The 13094-nt window shown below is 37.8% G+C and overlaps 1 protein-coding gene across 4 annotated transcripts in view; it reads right to left on the minus strand.

Annotated features, from left to right (window-relative positions):
- The window catches only part of LOC120334115 (uncharacterized), an 87660-nt gene that overhangs the window by 52662 nt on the left and 21904 nt on the right, over positions 1-13094 (minus strand). For 3 of the 4 annotated variants that reach the window (XM_078109574.1, XM_078109575.1, XM_078109573.1), the window contains 6 exons: positions 12581-12782; positions 10939-11860; positions 9436-9567; positions 7776-8459; positions 6208-6225; positions 672-3150 (listed from right to left, as the gene is read on the minus strand). In XM_078109574.1, coding sequence (XP_077965700.1) covers positions 672-3150; positions 6208-6225; positions 7776-8459; positions 9436-9567; positions 10939-11860; positions 12581-12782 — 4437 coding nt within the window. The remainder of the gene's footprint in view (positions 1-671; positions 3151-6207; positions 6226-7775; positions 8460-9435; positions 9568-10938; positions 11861-12580; positions 12783-13094) is intronic. The other variant, XM_039401567.2, reaches the window with a different exon arrangement.

The following is a 13094-nucleotide window of genomic DNA, read 5'->3' on the forward strand; positions in this document are numbered from 1 at the left end:
TAATGAGAAGTAATAAACTATCGGTAATAATCTGGTAATTCCATAGTTTTGAAATTTTATTGGATTGATTTCTGCTTGTCCAGATTATGCGTAACTATGTTTTTGTTGAAAAAAAATAATGCAAATTGCAATCTATGTTGTATGTCTTTTCGAATTTCAGCGGTCATTCATAACTTTGCTCAGAAATTAGTCTTCCTTGCTTCTGAGTGAGTTCCCATAGCTCTGAGCATTTTCGTAGTTGTCCATGACTTTTTTAGACATGAACCTTTTCTACTTTCGAGTGAGAGCCCTGGCATTTCAGTGGTTCAGTGACGCGACTTTGTTCAAAATTGAGTCTTTTTGATTTCTGAGTGAGTACAAATACAAGAATATCGGTCAGAGACCAGGACTTATCGATCAAAAGTTAGGGGATCCCCCAAAACAGCGCTCTTACCTCATAGTGACACCTTGTGTCCCATCACTAATTAATCAATAACTCGCTAATTATATGACATAATTCGCCCAAAATCAATAGGCCTGGTCCAAGGTATGATGAATGCACGTGAGATATCTCGTGAATCTAACAGACATACAGACAAATACCTATCAACATACTTACTGATTAAAATCGATAAGTAATGACACATCACCTTGCTTCGAAAAAAGTCTATTTATTAAATTAAATTCCTCACCAGCCAACGATGAATTATGTTGCATAGACGAGTCGCGACCAGATCCTGCTTTAAAAACGTCATCATTGGAAGAAGACAATTCTTTCTCAGTTTTCAAGGTATTTGTTTTTGGCAAAGTTTTAGCTTTTATACTTGGCTTGTAATTCAGGAGGTGGGCTGGCTTCGTGGGTTTTTTGGGCCTTTGTAGCTTTGTTGGGGTGGAAACAAGAGCTGGTTTAATCTTAGGAACTGGCCTTGGTGATGAATTTGGAGATTCTGAGGTATTTTTTGGAGGAGATGGAACTGCGGGGGTGATAGCATTTACAGAAGATTGGGAAATTGGGATTGAAAAATCCTTAGTTTCAGACATGTCTCGATGAACTCGATCAATGGATTTTGATTTCTGCAATGATAATCTTGGCCTCGACTTCAATTTTGGAGGGTAAGTCTGTGTGTAGGCGTCACTCACACGTCGTCGTATTGAAGGTGCAGTTTTTATTTCAATCTGTACATTCATAGGTTTAGGCTCAGGATATGGTGTTTTCACTTGAGGACCTAAAGATGAACTCCTCTTATTTCTGGCAAGTGGGTTTTCATTTTCATTTTGTGAGTTGTCATATTCGCTGTAAATTTTTGTGTTTGGGATTTCAATGACAGAACGAGTGCTACATATCCTTGCACGTTTGACTTCAGTTGCTGTGTAATATAAATCACTTTGAGGCCTCAGTTGTTGGTTTTTCGACTCACGCCTCACTAGCGCACTCTTGTGTTCATTTTCTCCACCCTGTTGAGTCTTTTCCATTAAATTTTTCGTATTCACAGTTGATGATAATTTCTTTGTGTTTGAGACAGTGGATACAGGCATATGAACACTAGTCAATGATTTTGATTGAAGTTGCCTCAAATCGACTCTATTTTTCACACTTTTCAGTAAAGTCAAAGTAGAAAATTCCCCTTGTGTCCTATTTCTTTGTTGAATAGAATCGAGGGACAATCTTTTTTTCGGGAGTGCAGGCTTAATACTCTGAGTTCGTTTTTCAGAGACAGTTCTACTGAAAGGTTTAGGTGCAAGTACAATACTTGGTTTCAAGATCTTACCCTCATTCACTGATGGAATCGATGACATTGGAGAGCCCGTGATATTTGTGAACTTGTTTTGTATTTTTATATCATTACTTGCTCCTCCATCTGATATTATCAAATTCTCAGACTTTTGTTTTGGACAGAGAGACTCTACTTGTTCAAAATCCGGTTTCAACTGGTTATTTCCAGTCATAATTGGCACATTTTGTAATTTTGAAATCTCTTGAGTAGTTTCAGTAGCTGAAACATTATAAAACCGGGCAACAGTCTCCACTGGCTTTGTTTGTGTCAAAGGAGTCTGTGTATGACTCCCATTATTATTTTCTGTTGCATTTCTGGCAACAGTCATTTGCCCTTTGACAAGATTAGAGGAAAACAAACTGTGTGACGAATCGGTAATTTTCCTAGACCAAGGTCTTGCACCTATTGATCTTCTGGGCTTAACCTGTGGTGCAGTGACTTTGGGTAGTGTGTTGCTCCTCGTATCAGCCACTTCAGCGGGTGTTGTTTTTAATCCTGCTGGTTTTTCCAATGTTTTATATGTTAAGGTATCATTAAATAATAACGGTTTAGGTAGTTGACTCATCGACTTTCTTTCAGACGCTGCTTTCCCTGAGTTCAGGTCTGTCTTCTGTGACAATTTTTGTTCATTGCTATTGACTGTTATTTGTGTCTCTCCAGCAGACAATCGAGAAGTGACATGGTCATGGGATGGCTTTGTCTTTGTTGGTGGGCTTCTAGGGCTTACCTCTGGTTGAGTATGATGAGGTGGGATTGATCTGGGCTGTGCCCTATCTGCTGGAATAAGATTAGTCTTTTGTGTAGGATTTTGTTCACTAACTGGTGCAGTACTTAATAACGTTGCAGGTAAAGAGACTTCAGAATGAAACAGTTTATTAACATTTGTCTCTTTGATAGATACGTCCTCATTTCTAACTTTGAGCGACACATCTTCAGTTTTTTTGATAGCAGTTGTTAGCGTTGTGTTGGCCTGATGATGCTTCTGGTCTTTGTGAACTGGCATGATCATTGCATTTGACGGGCTAGGGTTAGTTGGTTGTTTATTGGACATTTTCAAAGACACATTTGGCACATTTTGAGAATTCGGCACTTTTACAGATTCCTTGTCAATTGTTGGTTTTATCAGAGATTTATCCTGTTGGGCCGTATTTTGCTTTCTTCCTTGCATCAAGGTCGGCTTTGTAGATGTGCCAGGTTCTAAATTCGGCTTCAAAGTTATAGTTTTGTGGAGACTTAGTGCTGTTTTGGGTGTCACAGAGTTTAGTTCATTTTCTTTTATATGGATTGGCTCAGTGTTGAGTTGTGTGTTAGTTAAATTAGTCTTTAAAGAAGAAAAAGAAGTTGATGATGATGATTGCATAGATGTGTTGATAGAAGACTTCTCTGTTGGTATCGCCTGAAAATGAAATAAAATAGGAATTAAAAAAATTCAAACTAATAAAAATACATCAGTCTCTTTGGTGCTTTAAAATCATTATTAACGCACAGTTCATGATAGAGAAAGGTAGTTGAAACTCAGGACACTACATTTTATATTAGTCCCTAATCCCCATCCCTTAGCTGGATTACATAGGTTAAATTGATTTTCTCTAGAGCAGTGGTTCTTAAACTGGGTTCGATCGAACCCCTGGGGTTCGGTGGAGCTGTTCCAGGGGTTCGACGAAGGTGCTCTGAAACAGTTGCATATTATGAGACTTTTTTATCACCCTGCATACTAATTATGCAAAAATAACTATAGTTCATGATGACTAATTACTAATGACTTGAACAATTGAATGGAACAATTAATCGGTGTTACCCTTATTCATATTCTACCGTACTAATAAAATTTAACTAAATTTTACGGATAAATCGAAGATAGGCAGTAATTGTACATGAATGAATGCAAAATCATAGCGTGTTTGAATTTCAATAGGTGATAAATTTGCGACAAGGAATAGTTTATCGCAGAGCTTTACCCGAAATTATTATGATCCATTCAGGACAACCTCGATATGGCGCCGAATTAATCCTATCTCTATTTCTGTAAAATAAAACAATTGGCAAACGATTTTATTCGCATTTCAGCGCAGTTTAAAGTTTGAGAACAAATTGCTTGAACTACCAACGTTTATGGGGTATATTATCATCTTTCGGATTTTCAAAGTTATTTTTTATCAGTTTTCGCCTGTTCACCCGCATAACTTATACAACAAAAACCATCTGCTCATTCTGCCGCCAACGTCATTGTGACAAAACAATGGTTATTCCCACATGGTTATTGATATCTAAGGTTTCATCACAATGTTCATATTCTATAACCTTGCAAGAATTAGCTTCCGCTTTATGACGTCACGGTTTGGCTTCTAATTTCAACGGTTCAGTACAATGGGGTTCGGCGGGAGCTTGCTGAATAGCGCAGGGGTTCGGCAGGCTCACAAAGATTAAGAACCACTGCTCTAGAGACTGAATCAACTTGAGTTCAAGTATAATGACGCTATGCAACCATTAGTAAATTCAAAGAATTCTGAAACACATATACTGAACATATAAAGCTAACAGTTATAATAATAAAGGCAGAAAGAAGCGCACACTAACTGTGCATATGAGAAAAGAACAAGCTATTTTGTTAACTTTTTGAAGTCAAGTGTTACTAAGGATAATCATTCTCAAACTGATTACTTTTGAAGTATTTTGAACAAGCAAAATTATGAAATTTCACAAAAAAAACCAAATCTACTAATTATCAATCGTTCTACTTTCTATCACCCTTTATGCTCGAGCACCACTGCTACACTAACCATATTCTAAACCAGGAATGTGCAACCTATAATACAGTAGGGCCAGATAGAAATAACTGGGTGAAACCGCGGCCGTACCTTCATTTAACATAGGTTTTGTAGTAGTCACAAAAACTTTGGTCATTGTTCATTTGACATGAGTTGTTCGCTTCACACAGGTATAGGTTTTGCAACGCAAAGGAATTGAAATGACTCGAATGTACGAGATTAAGCTAAATCAAAAGAGGGCAGCACACAATTAATATTTGGCACATTTCGTGAGCCGCACAATTTTATCATGTGGGACGCATTTAGCCCGCGGGCAGGAGGTTGCACACCCCTGTTCTAAGCACTGAAAAAATAGAGTGAAAATAGAGAACTGATAGAAAAGTTACAATCACTGTAATAGTGATACAAGGCTTATCATAGTACGACAGGTGTCAGAAAATCGGAACGCTAGTTTCATAAGTGCCGTTAACCTATTGTTGTGACTCAATTAGTCCAATTGAATTTTTTAGCAGAAATATTCAGAAAAATTCTATTTTCAGAGTACAGATTATCAGTTTTGATATTTCATAAGTGAAACTGTCCCCACGGTCAAAATAATTTATTCTCATTATAACACCCTGTTTAGTGGCCTAGAGATCACAACCCCATCTAAGCCAGATGATTCACCATTAAGTAGGGTTATCAGCTTTCTTCTCCAAAGCAATTAATATGAAAGTTACATCCAACCGCAAGCTCTTAACTAGGTTCATGATCATGCTTAAATGCCGGTGTTTTAAATGTATTGTGCTCCACTTGTCCCAGAGCAAAGTAGGGCAAGTAGGATATGTGGGGCAAGTATGCACAAAATTTTTGAGACACCCCTCAATACCACCCTGTTCTACCAACCTCACAAGATTTACCAAGTAGTGTCAGATTTGTGGGTTAGGTGCCTGTTAGTAACATAACAGAATGTTTAATGAAAAAACATTATTTGTAATTCCGTAGTATGTGTACCGAGTTAGGGTTAGGCCATAATTTCATTCCAATTTTCCTTATTTTAGTTCTATTTCGAGTGCGGGGACTGTCTGATTTAGCCAATTAAATATACCCCCTGCCTATAAGTCCCTTTACACAACTTGATGTAGAATAAGCAAACAAAATTAGTTACCTCCATATTGGTACACACACTTTTGGAGCGCCATTTTATGTGGTCAATGGAGTTATGTGAAGTTTTATGTGATTAGTTATGTGATGTGAAGTCTAAGATTAGTATCACATTTAAATTGGCAAGCATGCAACAGCCATGCTGCACTCTAACAAGCGTGGACAGAAAACTTCAAATTCAAAAATCAAATTATTACATAACAATTAAACAATAATAGAATGATTATGACAGAATAAATTAATTTATATTTTCCTTGCATCACAATTGGACAAACAATATACAATTGTTACAAGACAAATCAATATCAACACATCACTAAGCAATTGGTATTCCAACAACATTATTTGATCACAGTCAACTAATATGCAAATGATAATGACAGCATAAATTGATTTGTATTGCGAATTGGACCAGAAAAAGACAATCTAACCACAATTATGACAGAACAAGCAATTTGTTATTTTTCAAATATTCAGCAGTTTTATGACATCACAATGATGTGTTAGAGCCACGTGGATGACAACATGCAACTCTGTCTTACCTGGTTAATGTTGACAATCTGTCTTTATTGAGAAAATAATAAAAGACAGAGAAAATGATTTGGGATTACATTAAAGAATTCAAACTTTCATTTGAAAAGGTTAATTCACGTAAGGGACATAAAATACGCTATCACATTTCACTTATCATTTAGAATATGCATTTAAAAAAAAAGATGCATATTTAGTGTTTTTAGTAAGAACTGGTGTTCTGGTAAATAAATATAAAAGTGGTGGAAACTTTTATCTTTCAGAGTTGAACATAACTTCAAAAAGTTTACTCTTTCGAATTCCAGCCTACCACCCGAAATGTGATAAATTGAGTGGCAAACCAAAAAAGATTACGGTAATTTCAATAACAGTAGCCCACTACATACCAGTGAATGCTCGTACAGATTATTGTAATATTAATTTTTTACCAAATATATAAAAGCATGGCATACAATTGCCAGCTCATTGAGCATAATCACAAGCAATGGTGAGCAATCTAGTTTTATTTGAGAATAATATTGCGCCATGCTTTTGATAAATTTGATCATATTTTGCAGCTTGGATTGGCAGCTATTAAAAAAGCATAACACAAAAATTTCTTTGTTGATAATAGCAGGTGTGCAACCCAAACCATCCTCAATTAACTCCCAAGATTTCTTGCTCTAAGAAATTCCCTAGACCAATGGTTCTCAAACAGTGGGGCATGCTCCATTAGGGGGCCGTGTGGAGCTTAATAGAAATATTTGTTTAATTTGATCTTGCCCGCCTTATTTTAGATATTTACATTTTTTTATTGTTTACAATTCTTTATTATGTACACATGTTTTTTGAATAAAACATACTTTCGACTTACTGTTATTTGTAGCTTATTTTTAGCTAGTTATTTTTGAGGCTTGACAAATTTAAAAGTTTGATAACCACTGGTCTAGACTGTTTCTTCGGCAGTGTTGACTTGATCTGTTTCAGGTTTTGCACCACACAGTATTTACCGGCGTGCAATGCACCATAATCATTATTCTGTTTCTGGCAACTATCAGTTTTGGTGGTCACTCATAAGTAACTCAGCCATTAGTCACCTTCACTTCTGAGTAAATGCAATCTTAATTAGGGCGGGGCATTTTCGAATACCTGATGATTTCAGAATCAATCCGAATATTATTTTTGAATCAAATCGAATATATTTTTTGAATCAAATCTCGAATACCGGGGAGATATGTACGGTAATTGTACGCGATTTTTATTGTACTGGGTCCACCAGACACATAAATTCCTAAAAACATAGAACCTATCACTCAGACAATTCACTGAGCGTTTACATTTAATAAAGTAAATGTTACTTGGATAACTCACTCGAAAGAAACGAGAGATATAAAAATATGGTTTCAATAAAAAATTTGAGGAATTCAGCTCGACCTATGGTGGACACTTGGACGGAAAAAACAAGATGGCGGCAATTCGAAACTTTCGTCTGAACCGATGCAGATAATTTACAGCTCTTTTACTCTTGAGAGTGCATCAGTGACCTTCGAAAAAAACTTTCTCAAAAAACAAATACTACAAAGGGAGAAGGGTTACTCACCTTCTGTATGGCTGAAGAAACTTGCAACATGGCGGTGTTTGGGGAGGGGGGTGAAAAAGGGGGGCTCGGGGACCTCAAAGTGGGGGATACTGGGGTATCGTTGGAGGTAGAAATGTCTTCAACAGGGTTTGATATGCTGGTTTTAACAGTATTTTGATCGATAAGAGAGTTTTCATAAGTTAGATTGATAATTTCAATAGTTGTGTTTTCTGAAATTATGGCGGATTTGGATGAAAGAAACGTTTGATTGGAGATTTCTTTTGATTTATTCTGAGTTGTGTTACTATTGTCTATTATTGAAGAATTTTCGTCATTTTGTGGCGAGACAGAATTCACAGGTGCAAAATTAGGTATACTGTTGCTGTCAGTTGGAAACGGGGATTCTGGGGTTGTGTTTCCACTTTTCTGGGACAAATCCTGGTCACACTGTAAACTAGCAGGATCCTCATGGGGTTCAAATTCGACCATGGGGTTATCGGTGTCCGGGGAGTCGGAACTGTCACTTTTTGCGGCATTTGTTGGGGAAGGAATAAAAATTACGGTCGAAATAGTTGACGTTGTCGATCCGCTGTGACAGCTGCTCAATGGTGGTGACAGGTTGCAAGACCTTGATTGAGATCCCGCTTCAGTGGTGTTGGTTTCAGTAACAGTGATAGAATCTGGCAACCTTGTTATATCTCCGCCCTGAAAATATGAAAATATTTTGACTTGAGAGCGGGTCCCATGTTAGTGTTAAGTCTAGGCAAGTCATTTTTTGCTATCTGTTTTAAGTATCTCGTTAACCAGTGTACTGACATGTAATGCCCTGTCATCGTTCTATTTCAAGAGCTCTAAGCCACTGACTTTCCACCAGCGGGCCACTGCTGGGCCGCAGGAATATTTTCAGGTGTGCCACAGACCTATTAATGCTAGAGTTGTCGATAAAGTTGGTTGGATTTGATGGAAGCAGCAATTAAAGATGATGCAGTTTTTTGTTACGAGGTTGGTAAATTTCACCTAGTTATTATTAAACTGAAATTGTCCATTTTCGCAAAACAATTCGGACCTCCTGAAGTATGCGCTTGGCGCACAACCTGAACCCAGGTTGTGTATCAGGTTAGGGTTCGGGTTATGCGACATCTTGGTGCGCATACTTCAGGAGCACCAAGAATTCTAAGTTTTTCTCAAAAGTTTTTCCCCAGCATGAAAATATTAGTGAGCCACAGAATTTGGGCCATAAAAGAAAAAAGGTTGAGAATCACTGCATTTCAGTGGTGGCCCTATAACTTCGTACAAAGATAAGTGCTGTGCTGAATAGATGTAATATGTATTTGCTTGCCAGTACTTAGGAAATATTTCTATAGTCACAAATATATAATACCAACAATAAGTCAAAAAGAAGATCGTATTGAAAGTTATTAGTCACTTTTAGTTATTGGTTTGTGACCTTGATTTGAGTAAGAAAAAGTGGAATTAATTGAATTGAGACTGCAGTCTGGACTATGATCGAAATTTCCCGTCTACTCCCGTGCTCCTGAAGTATGTGCACCGAGATGTCACATAACATAAACCCTTAACCTGGTACACAACCTGAGTTCAGGTTGTGCGCCATCTTAGTGCGCATACTTCAGGAGGTCCAATCTGTTGATATAAATTTATGTCACAGTGCCTCTCTTCTTACCTCTACAGTGATAAAAGATGAGTCATCATTATCTACATCTCGTGAAAATGACTCTATTTCCTCCTCCTCTGCAAAAATATCTTCATCATCATCTAGTGGTGGGGGTTGAGTTGGCGATGGCGGCCGAGGTCTCTTGAATATTGAGAAAATACAGAACATTTTTTATTAAAGAAAAATTCAAAATAATTTTATTTAAAAAATAAAATTCAAGCAAGCTGTCGTTCAGACCAATTTTGAATTTTGACCCTATAAAATGAATATCTTATTCTGGAGCAGTGGTTCTCAACCTTTTACTGTCTGCATGCCACTTTGGTGTTTTTCACTCTGGCGGCGTACCACCGATAATGGTACATTTTTGATGTGTGGAACAAGGACACAATAAACGCGCTATGGTATTATTATAGTGGCACTATATACATTTTTAGACATTGGTGCAAAGTTTCAATGTATTCCTATGCAGTAACAACATACTAATTGCGTGTAAAATCTCGAGAGAATTTGCGTCGTCTAACGTCAGAACGGAAGAGCTAGTGGCATCAGAATGCCCAATTCTTCCAATTCCAAAAGTGCAGACTCAGCACAGAATCGGACTCGGAGGAAATTGTAAATTAGGAAGTTTGAGCAGTCATGTAACATTTTTGGTTTGGGAATATTTATTTTTCGCTTTTTAGATAATACATGGATACTTGGCACGGTTTTTTGAGGAATTATCAACACTTGCGACTAAAACTTAGTCTTAACTCTTTAATTCTGAATTGTATGATTTGAATGAATGATGAAGCATTTACTGCGGGTACAATTACATCATCAAATTGAATGTGACGTAAGAATATGAATTTTTATGTTGATTTCATTGAGAATGCGCCCAAAGAACCGAGCTTATTGGTAGCGGTAGAGTTTCTTGTATGCTTGTGTGCAGTTATCTGCATATTCAAAGCCATTTGTTTTTGTGTGTAAACTTTCTACTGATCAGTCGATCTCAAGCTGTTTAGACGATTTTGGTTGATCGCGGTCGCAAGTAGGTTAGCCACCCCTTGGCCCTAAAGCATCGTCTAGATTCGTTCTAGGTGGGCAGTAGCTGCTGAGAGCAATTTCTAAAGACAATGACTGATAGCGCTATCAACTAAAAAGATGATTGGTGCAATAATTTAAAACTTCACGCGTACCACTTAAAAAGCTCCTGCGTACCACTAGTGGTACATGTACCACAGGTTGAGAACCATTGTTCTAGAGTGTCCTAAAAATTCATAGTAAAAACAAATAAAAATTTCGCTCGATTTCATAGTAATAACAATTGTAAGTTTTAATAAATTTCAGTGTATGATAAATGAGAACCACACGGACATTAATAAGAACTATTAAAAAACAAAGACAAAGACATTTTTAATTGTTATTACCATAAAATTGGGCGAATTATTTTGGACACCCTGTAGAATATCCCAAGTTTAGAAATATTTTCGAGCTGTATTTTATGGAGTAAAGTTAGCAGTAATATAACCTTACCTTAGGCTCTTGCATCATGTGAGCTGGTTTAGGAGGAAGAGGTGGCGGAGACAGGACTGGTCTGTTTCTCTGTGGCTTCCTGGGGGCGTTGGGAGACTTGACTGTGGGAGAGAGATCGGAAGCAGAAGAAATACTCGCATTTAATACACAAGTAGAGTCATGTTTGATGCTACCAGAGGACTGATGACCTTCAAATGTCATTGAGTCAGGCAGAATTATATCCTCGGGAAAATTTGATTCTATTGTTTCTTTTGATTTTGTGGATTCTTGGTTGATTATAACTTTTTTGACTGGAATTGGGGGCGAGCTGGGCTCTATTCCACAAGGTGGCGATGCTGTGCTCTTTTTGGGCAAAGGAGGAGGAGTATCACTTGACATAACCAAAGTAAGTTTTTGTTGTGGTGAGTCTAAAGGGGAATCCCCTGGGGATGATTTAGTTATTATTGGAATTATTTTTTGTTGACTTGAGGGGGTGAATAATGACTTGGCAATTTTTGAATCTGTCGAGTCATCAGCAGGTGGTTTTAGAGGGATGACAGTTTTTGGTTCGGGCCTGGAATGATTGGATGGTAAAAATGTTTCAAAAGATGGACGACCTGACGTTGGAGTCCCAGGGAAGAATACATTGTCATCTTCTAGTCGTAATGGTGTGCCGTGAACGACGACTTCTGGAGTGTCACCAGGTCTGATTGGGGAAATTGACATCGGGCCTAAATGTGTGGGAGAGGAAGGCTCAGAAGATGAAGTTTTACGACTCGTTTGAGAAGCCCGAGTTGGGGTCACAGGAAACATGTCGATAGATGGATGATGTTGACGTACCGACCAATCTTGCATTGACGTTACGTCGCTTTTCTTCCCGTGGAGACTATGGAGACTCCTGTTGCCATGTAAACTGGCTGTGGACACCAGCCTTGGAAGTGACCTGTGGTGAATAGATAAAAATATGATAGCTTCTTCAAATCAGATATCAGTTATGTAACTAGATATAGAAAAACTGGTCGGTGAGAGAAGGGAGCCGCGAATGCACAGAGAACTACTGTCAACTGTTAATTTAGACGTAAGCAAGATGTAGAAATTTAAAGTAAACAAGAGAGCCATGCTAAAATATAAAGAAACGAAGTAGTATGGGCATTCAATCTGTCACATAGGTACCTATGACAGCTGAACAGCAGCAGATTTAAACTACGCAAAAGTCTTTCAACAAAAAATACAATCTTCAATAATCGATTAAAATTTCGAACTTTGAAAGTAAGAGTCACTATCCCCTGAAGTTTTTTTTTGAAGAAGTAGTTGCGGAAAGATTGAACAAAAAAGTTTTTGTGGAAAGTTTATAAAGAAGTAGCAGAAACAGAAAGCTTCCCTCAAACAGAGTTCTCATGTAAATCAGCTGTATTTATGACCAGATAAAAGTGTCGCACCAATAATTGATTTTTGCTGTTGCCTGCAAAGTAACCCTAATTCTTCTGTCTACTCAATGGTTAATCCTGGCTTGAATTTCCTAAAATCGTTTCAAGTTACAAAAAATTGATATGTATGACACAGAAAAAGTTTTTTTACATTTTAAACGAGGGGTGCCAACCCTCAACCCTGCGCCACTACCCCATCCCCGACCCGTTTAGGCTACTCCCCCAAAATCACCAACCTAGCACTTCTAGCAGATGATGTCCTTCGTAGTCGTATCCGATGTCCGCTCGGACTTTTTGAAGTTTCAGGACTGAGTTGTGATGACCTTGAGTATCGGAATGAAGGTGAAATTGAAGGTCGTCCTCTCGATGGCTCACGAGACACCAAATCTGCTTCTCCAAAACTATGAGACAGGTTGCGAGACAAAGTTGGTGAAGCGACTGAAATAAAGATGAATATTAAACCAGAATATCTCAAACTGGGCACTCGACCACCCTTGGAAACATGGACAGTAATCTGAAATGAGGCTGTTTTTCTGGCGCTCCAGAAGTATGTGTACCAATATGGTGGTAACTAATTTTGTTGGCCTACTTTACATCAAGTTGTGTAAAGGGACTGAAACCTATGGGCAGGGGGATATTCATTTGGCTAACACAGACTGTCCCCAAACGTGTAATAGAACTAAAATAAATAAAATCTGAATACAATTATGGCCTAACCCTAACCTGGTACACACACTACGGGAGTACCGT

The sequence above is a fragment of the Styela clava genome, chromosome 15 (assembly GCF_964204865.1).
Source record: "Styela clava chromosome 15, kaStyClav1.hap1.2, whole genome shotgun sequence".
In the NCBI taxonomy this organism is placed as follows: domain Eukaryota; kingdom Metazoa; phylum Chordata; class Ascidiacea; order Stolidobranchia; family Styelidae; genus Styela; species Styela clava.